This window comes from Cebus imitator, unplaced genomic scaffold (genome assembly GCF_001604975.1).
Source record: "Cebus imitator isolate Cc_AM_T3 unplaced genomic scaffold, Cebus_imitator-1.0 Scaffold155, whole genome shotgun sequence".
Lineage (NCBI taxonomy): Eukaryota > Metazoa > Chordata > Mammalia > Primates > Cebidae > Cebus > Cebus imitator.
The window spans coordinates 1,480,404-1,497,572 of record NW_016107470.1 but is presented as its reverse complement, the minus strand read 5'-3'; the positions used below and the strand labels follow the sequence as shown (position 1 = coordinate 1,497,572).

The 17,169-nt window shown below is 43.0% G+C and overlaps 1 protein-coding gene across 6 annotated transcripts in view; it reads left to right on the top strand.

Annotated features, from left to right (window-relative positions):
* TJP2 (tight junction protein 2) overlaps window positions 1-17,169 on the top strand; it is a 138,690-nt gene that overhangs the window by 48,340 nt on the left and 73,181 nt on the right. For 2 of the 6 annotated variants that reach the window (XM_017543431.2, XM_017543427.2), the window contains exon 1: window positions 7,894-8,246. The exons of the other annotated variants lie outside the window; for them this stretch is intronic. In XM_017543431.2, coding sequence (XP_017398920.1) covers window positions 8,187-8,246 — 60 coding nt within the window. In that variant the 5' untranslated portion in view covers window positions 7,894-8,186. Of the gene's footprint in view, window positions 1-7,893; window positions 8,247-17,169 lie in introns of those variants that run through there. 6 annotated transcript variants of the gene reach the window in all.

Sequence of the window (17,169 nt, the reverse complement as noted above, 5' to 3'; positions counted from 1 at the left end):
GCCCGGCCTTGAAGTGTTTTTCTTAAAGTATTTTGGGGGTGAAGGGAGCTCTGAAATTCAGTTAGACAACAGAACAACATTTGAATCAATGATTCTCTCACTTAAGGGAGTCAAATTGCATTTGTGGCATTGACCTTTTTAATATTTCATAGGAAGAGTTTCACAAACTTGATTCCCCAGCATTGCTTGTATAAAACTCACCTCAGTTGCTGTGAGAGCAAAAATCGTCATGTATTCTGTTAAAAGGAGCTAAAAGGGAAGCAATAATAACAACCACACCTCTCCTCCCACCCCATGCAATTGTTTTACCGGGTAGAGGCAAAAAATATGGGAGCCAGAAAGCCAGGAAGTAAATGGGCTTTGAATCCAACAGAGCTGGGCTTGGATTCTTTCTTTTTTTGAGACAGGGTCTCACTCTGTCGCTGAGGCTGGGGTGCAGTGGCATAGTCATGGCCCACTGAAGCCTTAACCTCCCAGACTCAAGTAATCCTTCTGCCTCAGCCTTCTGAGTAGCCAGGACTGCAGGGGTATACCATCATGCAGTGTAATTTATTTTTATTACTTTTATTTTTTGTAGAGACAGGGTCTTCCTATGTTGCCCAAGCTGGTCTTGAACTCCTGGACTCATGCGATCCTCCCACCTTGGTCTCCCAAAGTGCTGGGATTACAGGTGTGGCCACCATACCTGGTGGGTTTGGATTCTCTACTCACTGTCTGCTTGGGGAGATGACCTTGGGCAAACTGCTTTCTCTGAAGCACAGTTTCTTTATGTATAAAGCAGAGGCAATAATACTGACTATATAGTCACTACATTAAATGACTTAGCGTAGTATATGAAAAGCTCTTGGTGCTTAATATGCATTTAATCAATCATTGTTGATCAGAGTTTTTGCTTCTGTGTGTTTGTTTCTCAGTGGAGGGTTAATAGGGGGTCTCTATCTGTGAAAAGAGAATGTGGCTTTCATATATTCTGCAGTGTAAACAGCAGTAACATGATAAAAGCTGTCATACCTCAGAGCACCTGGGAGTGCCTCAGAGGACCAGGGTATCCTGCCAGGAAGAAGTGTTCCTCCACGTTGCAGAGCACTCTCCGCGGCAGGTACGTCTAAACTAGACTGTGTACTGTAGGATGCGTCTTGACTTTCCAGGACTGGAGCTGGGTTATGCTCGGCCTCAGCTCCAGGAGGAGCAGCACCATGGCCTCTGCCCGCCAGCCTGAGCACACCCAGATCAGCCCTATAAGTCACCTAGGAGTCTGCATGTGGTCAGCTTAGACTACGGCCGTCTCCTTCCAACCCAGGACTTGCCCCAAACACCCGTCTAGAGCACCTCAGCTCCTTCATCCTTTCAGGCCACAGCTGACTCTGAATTGCACAGCTAATTCCTTTTTTTTTTTTGAGACAGGTCTTGCTCTGTCACCCAGGCTAGAGTGCAGTGGTGCAATCTCGGCTAGGCAACCTCTGCCTCCCAGGCTAGAATGCAGTGGTGCAATTTCGGGTAGGCAACCTCTGCCTCCCAGCCTCAAGCCATCCTCCTGCTTCAGCCTCCCAAGTAGCTGGGACTACAGGCATGCATCACCACACCCAGCTAATTTCTTTTGTAGAGATCAGGTTTTGCTCTGTTGCCCAAGGCCGGTCTTGAACTTTTGGGCTCAAGCAGTCCTCCCATTTTGGCCTCCCAGAGTGCTTGTAATCCCAGCTACTTGGGAGGTTAAGGCACGAGAATCACTTGGACCTGGGAGGCAGAGGTTGTGGTGAGCCAAGATTGCACCACTGCACTCCCAGCTTGGGCAACAGAGCGAGAGTCTGTCAAAAAAAGAAAGAAGAAGGAGGAGGAAGAGGAGGAGGAGGAGGAGGAGAAGGTGGAGGTTTACGTGAAAATTTGTTCTGTTCTTTGAGATACTAGAAATGTAGATACCAACATATTGGCTTTAATGGCAAAAACTGCAATTACTTTTGCACCAACCTAAAATAATTGAAAAGTAGCAACTTACAGCAGCCTACTACTCTTTCTGTGTAATATTAAAATATGGAAACAATCCTGAAGACAGGTAGTCTGAAAATTGCTTATGAGTGATCCACAGAATGTTTCTAAAGGAAAAGCAAGACTCTTCAGTTGCCTCAAAGATGGAGGAGGCCTGAGAGTTCTTACAGTGGTTTAGAATGTGTTCATCTGTGTTGGAAGATAGCTTGAAAATACTCTGCTGTCTTTGTAGCCTTTACAAATCTATGATTGCCATAAAGTCAGTTTTGTTCCCTATTTCTAGAACCATCACATATTTGAATGAGGAGCATCTCAATTCAGAGGTCTGTTTTTTCTTGAGGGTAGGCATCAGAGGGCATATGGCATTAGAAGCAGCTCTGTATACAACTGAAAGCAGTCTTGTAGCCATTTAGAATCTGGGAAGCATACAAGTTAACTACCCCCACCCCAAAAAAGAAGAGGACTTTAACAAATTTTGAAAGTGAGCAAGAGGGCTGGGCACAGTGGCCCATGCCTATAATCCCTGCCCTTTGGGAGGCTGAGGCAGGTGAATCACCTAAGATCAGGAGTTCAAGGCCAGCCTGGCAACACGGTGAAGCCCCATCTCTACTAAAAATATAAAAATTAGCTGGGCATGGTGGTGGGCATCTCTAGACCCAGCTACTTGGGAGGTTGAGACAGGAGAATCGCTCGAACCTGGGAGGCAGAGGTTGCAATGAGCCAAGATCACGCCATTGCACTCCAGCCTGAGCAACAACAGAGAAACTTGGTCTCAAAAAAAAAAAAAAAAAAAAGTGAGTAATTTATAATAATTAAAAGTGAAAGCCTAAGGGTATAAGCAGAACATTAGATGCCGCTCTCCCGGAAGTAATCTGAGGGGCCGTTGAGTGGTATGGTTATTGTGGGAGGAAGCCTGCGGGTGAACTGGGGTGGTTACTGGTACTATTGTTTGGACTGAGGAAAATGGAAGGAGCCAGGAGAGCGGGAGAAGGGATGAGGCTACTGAGAAGCAGGTACGGGGAAGAAGGAGAAGACACTAGGCCTTTACTGAAAAAACGGCAGGTCTCTCGATTGGAGTTTTAGCTGCTGCCTCAGCACTTTGGTCATACATGCAGTTAAGCAATTCTCCTGACGTGTCAGCATGTGTTTACGTATCTTTGTTTTCATCACATGGCGAGCAGCTCCCTTTTATAAATAGACTTTATCTTCTCTATAGCTACCCCAGGGTATGTGGTAGGCACTCATGAAAGGTTTGTTAAAGGAGTTATGATCCAGTCTACCTTACAGTGTACACGTTAACTAAATTGCTCGGTGAACCTGTAAACTTTTCTGTTTGTTGTTGTTGTTGTTGTTGTTGTTGTTGTTTTTTGAGATGGAGTTTCACTCTTGTTGCCCAGGCTGGAGTGCAATGGCGTGATCTTGGCTCACCAGAACCTCTATCTTCTGAGTTCAAGCGATTCTCTTGCCTCAGACTCCCAAGTAGCTGGGATTACAGGCACCCGCCACCATACCCAGCTAATTTTTTTGTATTTTTAGTAGAGATGGGGTTTTACCATGTTGGTCAGGCTGGTCTTGAACTCCTGACGCCAGGTGATCAGCCCACCTCGGCCTCCCAAAGTGCTGGGATTACAAGCGAGAGCCACCATGCCTGGCTGAACGTGTAAACTTTTCAATGTTAGTTTTCTTTGCTCCCAGTTGAGGATACTTTATAACCATATTGCAGATGTATATATACTATGTATATATGTGTATAGGTATGTATATGTATACATCTCCATATACACAATGTCATCTTTGAGTAAGCCAGAAACCTGAGAGTCACCGTAGGCTCACTTCCCTCTGCGTCTCCCGCTATGTAGTCAGGTAGTCATCCAGCCTGCTGATCTACTTCCTTGAGTTCTCTAGAATCTGGCTCCCTTTTGTCTAATGCTGCCTAACTTCATAGCCATGTCATCTCTCATCTGCATTCCCACAAAAATGCATCATCATCATCATGAACATCATCAGTTCCCCATGGAGATGTATACATATACACATATATTCTTATGTATATACACACGTATACATATGTCTTTCTCACGAATCTCTACATTCTTGAGAAACTATGACTAAAAGGCATTTAGCTTATGACATTAATTTGAGGTCTTCTGACCACCTTATTTCTTATTTTATTTTTTGAGACAGGGTCTTGCTCTGTCACCCAGGCTGGAGTGCAGTGGTGCAATTATAGCTTACTGTAGCCTCAAACTCCCGGGCTCAAGCAATCCTCCCACTAGGTTCTCAAGTAGCTGGTACTACAAGCACATGCTACCATGCCCAGCTAATTTTATTTTATTATTAGTTTTTGTAGAGACAGGGTCTCACTATGCTGCCCAGGCTGGACTCAAAACCCTAGGCTCAAGCAATCCTCCCGTCTAGCCTCCCAAAGTGCTGGCATGACAAGCATGAGCCCCTGCACCCAGCTGACCAACCTATTTCAGAGACCTTATATATTGTAAGATACATGAAAAGTGTTGAAAAAAATTGTCCATTGCACAAACAATGACTAAATTTAAAAAGAAAATATATGCACAATCCTATCTTTTCATGAAATCATTTTTTTGCATACTTCCAAGTTCTTTTATTTTTTAAATAATTTTGTCACTGTCATCATCTTATGTTAGATGTAATTGGTGTTCTTTTTTTGTTGATGATTGTAGCATTATCATTCTACTTGTCGCATAGACTTCTTATTACAATTTTAAATGATGGTCTGCTATGCCAATTAAATTAATTCACTGTAATTTAATAGCCCAGCCACCCATAATTGGACATCGGTGGTTTCTACCGTTCATTATTAGATATAGGCATACAATGAAGTGCTGCCCCACACCTAGTCACTCACTGTAATCTAACCTGCAGTCCTATCTTCGTATTAAAACAGCTCTGGCCAAGATAGCAGTAGTCCTCTATTTAATGAACATCATCAGTTCTTACCTTAATTGACCTCCTCAAAATTCCATGTTGTTAGCCTCTCACTCCTTCCTGAAGTTTGTTCTTTCCTTGGCGTTTAGGATACTCTCCTCCAGAAGGCTTTTTCTTCCCTTTCTGGCAGTTCCTCTTTGGTCTCTGTTCCTGCGACTTAAGTCTGTCCCCTAAATATTAGCATTCCCAGAGATGAGTCCTGTCCTTAGTCCTCTCTTGCCTTAATCTATATCACGTCTCTGAATGTGGGACTGTCTCCTCCCAAGACTTCAACTTTTATGATACATTGATGATACCAAAATCACTTCCTCCATCCCAAATCTCTCAACCCAAATACTCATCAGTGCCCAGCACATAGTACACACTTGATACATGTTTGTTAAATGACTGAACATCTTCTCCTGGATGACCCATAGCACTTGAAAATCAGTCTATAAACTTGTCATCCTTCTTCAAGCTCCTCCCAAAGTCTGCTCCCACTCCTGCGTTCTTTGTTTTGATAAAAGCCACCGTCATCTCCTTTAAGTAAGCCAGAAACCTGAGAGTCACCCTAGGCTCACTTCCCTCTGCGTCTCCCCTATCTAGTCAGGCAGTCATCCAGCCTGCTGATCTACTTCCTTCGTTTCTCTAGAATCTGGCTCCCTTTTGTCTAACACTGCCTAACTTCATAGCCACGTCATCTCTCACCTGCGTTCCCACAAAAATGCATTTTTTGCCGGTCTTGTCATTCTTACTAACACCCTCCTCCTGCCACTTCCCACCCCCATCCCCCACCAACTGTTAAATCCATCTTTATACTTGCCTGGGCAACTTCGCCTCCTGGATCCTCAATAATAAACCTACTGTCTCTTCATTCCTTACTTCTCTAAGTGTTATTTATTCCCCTTTCCTGGAAGGCTTTTTTTTCCTTCTGTGTGTCTCAAAAACTCATTCCACCCTGTCCTTTAGAATGCATAAGCAACCCTGTGTCTGGAAAGCCTTCCCTAACTCTCTCCCTCCAGACCACTCTGAGCCTGCCAGGAATCTCAGTACTTACATAGTTTCTCATTACTTGTTGATTGTTTACTGCAACAGACTGAGTTCCCTGAGGCAGGATCCTGAGTATTTTATCAAGTAGTTGATAGAGGTCTTCAGTAAGTACCTGTTGGGTAGAAGTTCTCTGGATAAACACATTCTAGAAGTGGGGTTAAAACGTGCAAACCCACGTGTGAAGAATATGACTAATAAATTGCTTCTCCAAAGAGGTGCATTGATTTACAGTGCCACCAGCAAAAAAGCCAATATATCAATTGAAGCATGTTTCTAACAACCATTTATTGAATGCTTATCATCTGTCAGGTGTTGTGCGAGAAGAATGGAATTCAAATATTTCATTATTTTGAGTAGTGCAGTCCAAAAGAACTTTCTTCAGTGATGGAAATATTATATATCTGCATTGTCCGATAGGGTAGCTATTAGCCACATGTGGCTTCTGAGCCCTTGAAGTGAGACAAGTGTGACTGGGGAACTGAATTTCTTATTTCCTCTAATTTTATTTTACATGTAAATGTAAACACTCCGGTGGCAAGTGGTCATCTTATTGAATGGTACAGCTCTAGAGAGAAAAAAGGAAATCAGTCAGCAGACGTAGCTGCCACATTCTGGATTATTTTTTAAATACTAGTGGGTCTAAGCCTGCCTCATTAATGTGTGGCCAGCTGTCAAGTGCTGTTATTTTTATTAGTCAGCACCACCTAATTTGGGAAACATTTTATTTTTTCCTTTTTTAAATTAAAACAATTTTTAAAAAATAGAGATGGGGTCTCGCTATATTGCCCAGACTGGTCTCAAACTTGTGGGCTCAAGTGATTCTCCTGCCTTGGCCTCCCAAAGTGCTGGGATTACAGGCATGAGCCACTGTGCCACTGGCCAGATTTGAGAAACATTTCATAAATAGGTGCCTAGATCAGGAAAGCCACACCTTACATCAGGAAAACAACCAAAATGCCTAAGTCTGGAGACGAGGCAAAATGGGAAACGTTACTCACAGTGCTTTCTATCCAGAGGTGTGGACTTAGTTACTCCAAAGGAGGCCAGAAGCATAACACTTCTGAAGAGGCATCTACTGGACTTGTTTTTCCACTAAACTGCTAGACTTGTTTTGATCAGGCAGGAAGTGAAGCAACTTTTCAGGGAGAGAGAGCCTAGCATCCGCATCTTCTCTGGGGCGGACCACACCTTTTACCTTCTACTTGTGAGCCTAGGTCGAATTTTGCTTTCTAATTTAGGGAAGAGCAGGGTAGGCAAAACTATTCTCCTACAGGATTTTTTTTCTTTTTTTAGATTTCAAACCCAAAGTTATATTTTAAATCAGTACCTGCTTGGATTCTCCAAATTAATTTATATACTCCTAAAATAGACACTTTACCTAACTGCACAATTCTTTGCACACAGAGGACTTTGAAACGAGTAAGTACCCTGAGTTGCATTAAATGAATCCTATCGGATAAGCACTCGTGACCTACTGGCAACCTTTTATAAGCTGATGATGGGAGAGGAGTTTCAATCTCTTTTGGAGTTGTTGGAAATGTGCCAAAGAGATAACCTGGAGTATGTTGTCCTGAAAGTCCTGTTTTAATATTTAACACAAACATCTTATACCCCGGAATTCGAGTAAGCAGTTGTTGGGCCGAGAAATCTGGGGTACAAGGCCGTGTATGTATTGATTGTGTTGGACACTCTGGCCAGCAGCACCCTGACCTCACTCCAGCTCTCCAAACTAGCAGCGCTTCCCGGGATGCACGCGCTCGGAGTGGGACCTGCTCGCTTCAGTGCGCGCCTAGGAGCGAACCATCGGGTTGGCGGGGGTGAATGGGTGCAGGCGTGGGGGCCACTGGCCGCTCGGACCTAGGACTTCTGCCGCCGCCGCCCCCGCCGCCGCGCGCCCCACGGCTGGGAGTCACGCTTGACGCGGTTCGCCGCGGAGACCTTGGAGGCGCGGCGCCGGCGGGCCCTCCCCCTACGGGCTGGTAGGTGGTAGCGGCCGATTTGAGAGTTTCCCGGGCCGGGCGGCGGGCGCGGGGGCGGGCTGACGCCGCCGCAGCCGCGGGAGGAGGGACAAAGGGGTGGGTCCCCGCGGGCTTGGTACCTCGGCGGACTGGGCTGGGGTCAGGGCGCTGGCCCTTGGTGCCCAGGAGGAGTAGGAGCAAGAGCAGAAGCTGGGCCCAGAGCTGCGCGCCTACGCGGGACCTGCGCCCGAGATGCCGGTACGAAGAGATCGCGGGTTTCAGCCCCGGCGGGAGCTGTCAGGTTGGCTCCGCGTAAGTGCCTCCTTGCGCCGCGCGGTTGGGAGGAGGGTCGCTAGCGTCAGAGTGGAAAGGCGGGTGGGCTCTGCTCTTGGGCTGCTCTGAAGTTGTTCTCCGATGCGCAGTAGGAAGCGAGGATTCTCCCAGCTGGACGTGGGGTGCAGAGGAGCGGTAGGTTTCACCGGCCAGGTTGATGGCTCGTGGCCTCCGGGGCTCCTGGAACCTTTACTCTACTCCGAAGTCATTTGGGCAAGAGATTAAGGCGCGAGTAGGGGACACTATCTTGAACCCGGCGTCCTTGATTTCTGCTGGCTTGGAGGCGTCTCGTTGTGCCTGTTGGGTCGCTTGTATGTCTTTGTGTTTCCTTCTCTGTTTCAAACCACACTCTGTAGTGATGCAAAGTTACAGGCTTGTGTAGGTGAAAAAAGTAAAAGTTTTTTTTTTTTTTTTTTTTTTTCATTAGGGAATGGGGATGGAAATTTGGGAGAACCCACAAAAGGAGTGTGATGAATGCTTTGTATTCTATTACTATCCTACCTGTCACCAGTTCCTTTTATGTCTTCATTTGTCAAATTTCCGCTTTTACTCGGTAGTTTAAGTTGTAAATAATCAGAGGTTTCTACCACAGGGTTTTAACATTCTTGAAATGTGGACAAACTTGGGAGTGAGTGCTCCCAGGCTTAGTAATGGAATACAGCCTCCCACCTCTATTTCAGCTTCATTCCTTAGGCTGGGCTGCTTTTCTGGCAGCTGTCTGGCCTGAGTAATGATGGTTGTGGTTTCTCTGAAGTTCCCAGCGGAGAGTCATCCCATGATAGAAATTGCCTCGCGCTGCTCACTCCCGCTCAGCCCAGGCAATCCCAGAGGGGAGGAGGCAGGCCGTTTGCTTCAGCTCCCCAGGTGGTCCGTGCTGGGTGTGCTGACGGTCCTCCTGAGAAACCAGGTCCACGTTTGTCAGCATAATTCAGAGAGAGATGTAATTTTTTGAGAGAGCATACCTGGGCGGGAGATATCCTGAGGTGTGAAATTCGTAGTGGTAAAGGTATTTGTAGCAAAGTACCACATTATATCCTGATTGAGAGAATGAAATTGGATTATTCAGTAAGTTTTCATGAACAATTCCACTTCAATGTGGGGATTACGGAGATGGGCAAGATCGTGCCTCTGCTACACAGTCCCACTGGGAAAGCCTGAAGCAATTAAGAATCCGATGAGTGCCATTTGGAAATATGGACAGGGTGCTGGAGCTTCCTCACTGTGGGGAGATGGCAGAAGTGGGGGTGCTTTACTAAGGCAACAGTGACTTTTGAGGTGTTTCTTGTGGTTTTTCAGAGCTACTTCTGCAGATTGATGAAGGGGAACTTTCCCCACCTCGAAATGCTGGTGTAACTTTTTCAGTACCGTCCAGCTATTATAATACTGAATGAGCCCTACCCGTGCCAGTCACTGTGGGGGGATACAAAGATGAACAAGACGCAGTTTCTGCATTTAAGAGTCTAGCGGACCTGAAACTGTTAGACTGTACTCTGCTATCTCTGTCGGGATTCCTGAGGCTGAGGGAGGAGAATGTGCGGTACCGATACCGATGCACACTCTGCAATAGGGAAATTCAGCAGAGTGGGATTGGTCCTATATGCACTCCCTTCAGGAACTCTTGCTGGGAATGAAGGGCACTTTCTACAGTGGTTCACCGTGCAAACCACTGTAGAAAATGGGGCCAATAACGCGCCCACCTTACGGGGCTGAGCGAGGTCTGAGTGAAATGACATAGACTACAAGGCATGTAGCGGATGCCAAGAAAATGGTAGTTAGTAATGTGAACGAAAACGGGGACTGAAAACTCTTTAAGTGCTGGGTCCTGGGTTGATAAGGGAGATGAGATCTAGAGGTACAAGTAGGAGGTGCCAGGTAGGTGTCCAGGAAAAAACTGAAAGGCCTTGAATGCCACAGCAAAACTTTGGGGTGGGGGCGAAAGCCATAGAAATCCCTAATGTATTAATAACTTGACTTTCCCTGTAAAAGAAGTGAACCAGTTTCCCAGTAAACATGCCACCCCATAATTATTTTTGAGACATTCATAGGCTTAAGACCAATGAATTTTTTTTTCCCCGTTTATTTATTTTATTGCATTTTAGGTTTTGGGGTACATGTGAAGAACATGAAAAATTGTTGCATAGGAACACACGTGGCAGTGTGATTTGCTGCCTTCTTCCCCATCACCTACATCTGGCATTTCTCCCCCTGCTATCCCTCCCCAGCTCCCCACCCCCCACCGTCCCTCCCCTATTTCCCCCCAACTGACCCCAGTGTGTAGTGCTCCCCAACATAGATGCAAAAATCTTTAATAAAATACTGACAAGCCGATTGCAACAGCACATCAAAAAGCTTATCCACCATGATCAAGTAGGCTTCATCCCGGGGATGCAAGGCTGGTTCAACATACGCAAGTCTATAAACGTAATTCACCACATAAACAGAACCAAAGACAAAAACCACATGATTATCTCAATTGATGCAGAGAAGGCCTTTGACAAAATTCAACAGCGCTTTATGCTAAAAACTCAATAAGCTAGGGACCAATGAATTTTTATATCACCCCCAGGGGAATTGCATTTGCAATGACTTCTGCCGACATTTAACTTTTGATCTAGTTCTTTGTACATTGACAAAAGTTCACAGCCAACCATTTCTCTTCAGGACAACTGTGAGAACTTTCTGCATGCTACTGAAGGCAAGAGAGATTTTGAGGTTAGCAAGGTTTTTTTCTCTCTGTAAGAAGGTTATCCTTTTAGGAGACATAGTTCTTGAAACTAGGTGGGGCCACTTTAGTCCTGTTTACAATAATGTGTTTAGTAATATAAATAGTAATTTAAAAAGTCATGCAGATTTGGTTGGGGCGTGGCATGAGGTGTGGGTGTGGTGGGGGCGGGGTGAAGAGGTAGAAGGGTTCTCAGTCACTGCTGAAACTTTCTTATTTATGTATTTATTTATTTAAAGATGGGGTTTCACCCTGATGGCCAGGCTGGTCTTGAACTCCTGACCTCAGATGATCCACCCACTTTGGCCTCCCAAAGTGCTAGGATTACAGGCGTGAGCCACCGCGCCCAGCCACTGTTGAAACTTTCAATATGCTCTACCAAGAATATGAGCCACCAGGGAATTCCTTGCCTAATCTCTAGAACGAATCCCATTAACCAGTTGTAGCTGCAGATGAATTTATCTAGGTTGAGAGCTGATTCCCAATAACATGCCTCATTGATTTGACTCTAAGCAGTAATCAGGGGTCCAACAGTTGCTTACTAGAGTGGCCTTGGACCAACCAGCCTTGATTTTCCAGAGAACATGATTTGGGATGTGGTAGTGTCTGAGGGTAAGGTTGCCCCAGATGGGAGTGGAGGGAAGCAGAACAATTTTCTCAGGCGTTTTACTGAGTTTGTGTCTTGATCCTAAATCCAAGAGTCAGGGTCAGAAACACAGACTCAGAGGTTAGATTTAATACCCATTTAGTGGGTTAAACACACCAACGGTTATATAAACTTTGTTAAGGTTTAAAAAACTATTTAGGGCCTATTTTACCCTCACCTACATTTAATGGGCTATTTTTGCCATCAGCATTTTTAGTAGATGCCCATATAGAAAGTAAATTTGGGAGGGTCTAAGGTGGTATTACTTACTATTAAACTTTTTGAAAAGACTATGTAATAGCAGTGGGAAAAAATTTAGGCATGGAACTCCAATATGCAGTATTGGAATAGCTAGTTTTAATTTTCTTTCTTTTTTTTTTTTTTTTTTTTGAGATGGAGTCTTGCTGTTTCACAGGCTGGAGTGTGGTGGCATGATCTTGGCTCACTGCAACCTCTGCCTCCCGGGTTCAAGTGATTCTTCTGCCTCAGTCTACCAAGTAGTTGGGATTATTAGAAGTGAGCCACCGTGCCCGGCCACTAGTTTTAATTTTGGACGGTACCTAGGAAAGCAGTTGATTGAGCTAGTATGCTGCATAAATTGTCCTATGAGAGGCAGAGTTCCAAGTTGGAGAGTGTCTGCTCCCACTTTTTCCATTTGATTAGGAAAAGCACTTCTTAGAACTTGGTGACTGACAGCTAGAGCCCCAGAAGGCCTGCACAAACTGGGGCAATGGCTACCTGTAACAGTGACAGCTCCATTCTGTTTTTTAAAGGGATTAGTGTCTCCATCATCCAGCTGGCCATTAAACAACTAAAGCTTCATCATTCTGGGTAAACTGTGAGCTCTCAGAAGAGACAGAGTAAGGACTGTCATACCCCCCAAATACCTAATCATTTAATTAAGCGTTTTCTCTACCTTTTATGCTATCCCCAGAACACTACTTTCCAAAATCTGGTATACAGACAGACCTACAGGTGGTACAGGGAGATACATATTCTATTTTTCAATTATGATGCATGAATATTATATGTTAGGAATAAAACACATAAAGCCAGCTACCACATTCATTTATTTCATGGTTAGATTGCTTAGAATGAGACAAAAATAAACATTAAATAAAGCAGTGAGTTTGCCTTAAGAAAAATTATCAATTCTGGGAATGAGTAATATGAAGCTAAGGCAAAAATGGTAAAAAAAAAAAAAAAAGCCCTTGACATCTGAGGTGTGCACAGCCCTTGATAAGAGTGTGTCCCTTACTTACAGAGAGGCATACCTCGGCCATACCTTCAAGAAAGTCAAACACAGAATGGCCTAGAATAGCGAGGCAAGTCGATGGACTTTCTGTCTTAAGCGTGTGCATCTTCCTCTTAGCCACCCAGATCTCTTAGATGTGGTGGCAGACAGTATACTTGTGAAGCTGTTTTAATGTCTGGCCCAATTCTCATTCCTTTCTCTGCTTCCACAAGCCATTCTGCAGTTTTTAAAGGTCTGTCAGTGTGACATTTTTGATATGATAGAGTGATGGGGAGGAAATATTTTGGCATTGATGAGGGATGTAACTCTATTATCAAGTGACTCTTACTCAGGATTCATTGCCAACAAATGTGGACAGCAAAACAGCCTCACCTTAATACATTTATCAAAGTCTTTCCAAAAAATGCTAACTGGATAAGGTGGTGGTTTTTTTTTTTAAATCTCTCTCTCTCTCTCTCTCTCTCTCTCTCTCTATATATATATATATATATATATATATATATATATATATATATATATATATAAAGCTCATATTGTTCTGTAAAATAGGCTTTCACATTTTTGTAGGAACTGGCGGCCTTGAGGTAGAAAAGTAGCCCTGCTTTGACCTAGAGCATGCATGGTCATGGCAGGTGAATAAAACAAGGAGAAGAGAAAATACTGTTTCAGTCACCAGAATCTCTAGTGATATGTGTGTTCACAGCATTTATGAGAAATCCCAAGCTTTCAATTAGTAACTTGTACTTTAGTCATTTAAAATCAGCACAGATATTTGTTTAGTGCCTCTGCCAGTTGGTTAAAGTTAAATCAGGTTTTTTAACCTGAAAAACATAATGTAGCTTTCCTTAACCATTTACACACCATTGTATATTGCAGACCATAGTCAGATACAATTTGTAATAATGAATGTTTAACTTTTAGCCAACTTAGAGTATCAGTGGTTATGGTTTCTATTTTATTTCTGTTCCAGTTACTATATGGGGATGCAGAAACAGCAGTGGTGGTGAAAGTGAATTTCTTGATGGATCTTCCATGAATCAAATATTTGTGTTTTAGGAAGTTAGGCTGACCAAAAGATTTCAAATCATACCATGAATCATGCCAAATATCTTATGTCACATCCTTGAATATACATGTTTACTAAATTTTACCTCTATGTGTATGTGAACATGGACTGCAGAATTAATTTGTGTGATAATTATTATTTCTATTGTAGGTTTTAATCAGCCACATTAAATATATGTATTATGTTCACAGAGAAAACAAGGTATCATCTTTGGAAACTTTAATTATAGTATGCCTCATGTTATAGACACCCAATATAACCATGGGACTAAATATATGAGGTAGTGACAAGTCAGGCATTTGGAGGGAATGTTTGTCACCCATTGTGGGAGAGAGTTATTAGAATAGTTATTCTTACTGGTAGGTAACAGTTATGACTGTAATGAATAGATCGTGACTAAAATCCATTTATGCCTTTGCCATCGTATTAACAGCTTTGATGGAGATATGTGAGAACATTGTTGGTACTTTGGATTTTGTCACTTGAGTTGAAGGTAAACAGAGAGAACAGTACTTTCTAGTCATCCATAGGAATTAATGAACACTTCCAGGATGTGTAGCTTCAAGTATTTTCTAGGTTCTTCTGAGGGGGAAATAATGTTCCCCTTGGAGCTGTTTGTTTCTATTTATTGAGAGTCATTTTCTATCAGAGTATTAAAGGAAGTGTTCTGAGTTCTAGGTTGTGTTTCTTCTTTGATGCCTTCTAGAGGGGGACACATCTGAGACCTGGGTGGAGCTCTGCAATGGGGACAGGCTCGTAAGTAATGTAGGCTTCAAGAGAGACAACCATTCCGCTTTCAGTCCTTGGAAGATGGTTCCTAAGTGTATCTGGCAAAGCCGATGAAATTATTTGAGGGAATTAATTAGCAAAACTAAACATTTCTGTTTTTGAAAAGAATGAATCATTTGGAAGGAAATTCCTGGTGAACTCAGTTTTAGCAGCCTGGTTCCTCCCTTACCCTTATGCAGTCTGACTGAATCAATTGCGTTCTTGCCTATGATTGGTGAGGATACACATGCTAGTATTTATTCTAGCCCTTATCACTTCCCATCAGCCCTGAGCCCCTCCTTGGTCTGAGTCATCGTGATAGCCACAGGAGCTGACAGAGCACCAACCACATCCACTAAATGGTGGACTGACTTGGTTTGGGGAAGTCTTGTTGGATAGGAATAAGAGACTAATTGAGAAATTAGGACAGTGGATTCCTGACGTTTACATAGTGAGTGGATGATGATTTGTAAGAACTGTGAATTTCATTCAGAAAATTTTATTCAAAAAAATTACAGAATTTCATCCAGACCATTTTTGTCATGGCATGGAAGCAGCATCAGCTGTACCATTGATTAGCTGAGTGACTTTTGCTGTCTTGTAACTCTAGTTCTCAATTTCTTTATCAGAAAATGAGTTGTTAAGTTGATCATCTTCAAGTCTTTTGTGTCTAAGATTCTGAGGGTTCTAAGTGTTTGTGTATAAAGCCCAGAGAACATTTTAAATGATTTCTATTGGTTCTTATCATCTTAAAATGTTTCTGTGCTCCTTAAGCTACGTTTGTGTTTGTTTTCTTCAATTCTTCTTCTTTTTTTTCTGTTAAAAAGAGATCCAATGAATTCTCTCTGAAAAGCATTTTTTAAAAAGACAAACTGGGAGCCCAAGAGTGGCTGCTAGTTGTTTTGCTCATGAAGTGATCGAAAGATCTATTATTCAGTTGCAGCTTAAATTATGTACCACATAGTGTGTGCCGGATTCTCTTCCTTACTCTGCAGCCTAAGCCAGCAACTGCAACCATCTTGCAGAGCTTCTTGAGAATCCTTCTTCCTTTTCCTCTTCGTCTCCACTCTTCCCAGTAAAAGCAGCATACTGGAGCTTCCAACATACCCCTCTTTTCACCATGGACGTCTCCCCAGGGCCACATTGCCTGTGGCATACACTTGGAAGAAGAGGCAGGCCTGCAGCTGGGAGCTCTTTCTGATTTGCTCTTCACAAAAGTGTTGAAGATGAGCCTACTGGTCACTATTGCAAAATCGCATTGTTCACTGGTGTAAAATCACTGCTGTCATCTGAGTTTCAGCATAACTTGAGGCATGTTGGAGTTTTTCAACATAACCTCAGGCAGAGCACTTTGCCTTCCTTGGGCTGGTCTGTTTAGTGTCTGGGTGAGTTTTAAGAGGGTAGAGAGATTGTGGCATCTTAGACACTCACTGAAATTTTCCAGAAATGTAACGGGAAACATTTGTGCTTTGCACTCTGGTGTTATTGTTGAAGCCTAAAAACGTGGACAAGTGGCAGCACATTGAAAGGAAGAGGCTCCAAGTTCTTTTTGAGCCTCAATTCAATTTTAATCGAAGGTCTGGGAGAAATATTTAGTCTACTTAATATTGTTTAAGGGCACGGTTTGGCAGATGACTTTGGAGAGTGAAGGATCAGGAAGAGGCAGAAAAGATTTGCCAGACTTAGGGCTAAAAAAATTTGCCTGGTATGTTTCCATGGAGAAAATTTTCCTGTAGAAGCAGTAGCATATCCTCTGTTACAAGCCTCCTTGTTGATAATGAAGATTTTTCTGTGTTATCAATTTCATTGAAGTATAATATGTATAATAAAATACACAAATCTTAAGTAGAGAGCTTGATGAATTTTATTTATTGTGTTAAAGTACATATAACATTAAGTCTATTATTTTAACCATTTTAAAGTATAAAATTCAATGGCATTTAATACACTCACAGTGTTTTGTAAACACCATCATCACTCTCTAGTTCCAGAGGTGGACGAATTTTTACATGAATATATTCATCTGTGTGATTATCACCTAGATGAAAAACTAGAATATTCCATCACTATAGAAAGTTCTCTCTTGTTACTTTTTCAATGATTACCACAACGGAACTTCTCTTGTGACATTTCTTACCGTGGAATACTTTTGCTTGAACTTGAGAGAGGACCCATATAAATAAATTCAACTTTTTGTGTCTGTCATCTCTCACTCAACCTAATCTCTGTGAAATTCACCCGTTTGTTGCGTGAGATTCAGTAGTTCTTTTTTGCTGCTGAGTTGTATTCCATTTATGTGTATTTGCCACAATTGGCTTATCTCTTCTGTTGATAGGTATTTGGGTTATTTTCAGTGTTTTTGCTATTATGAATAAAGCTGCCATGAAAAGCACCTATGCATTGCTTTGTGGACATGTGCCCCTATTTTTCTTTTTTTTTTTTTTT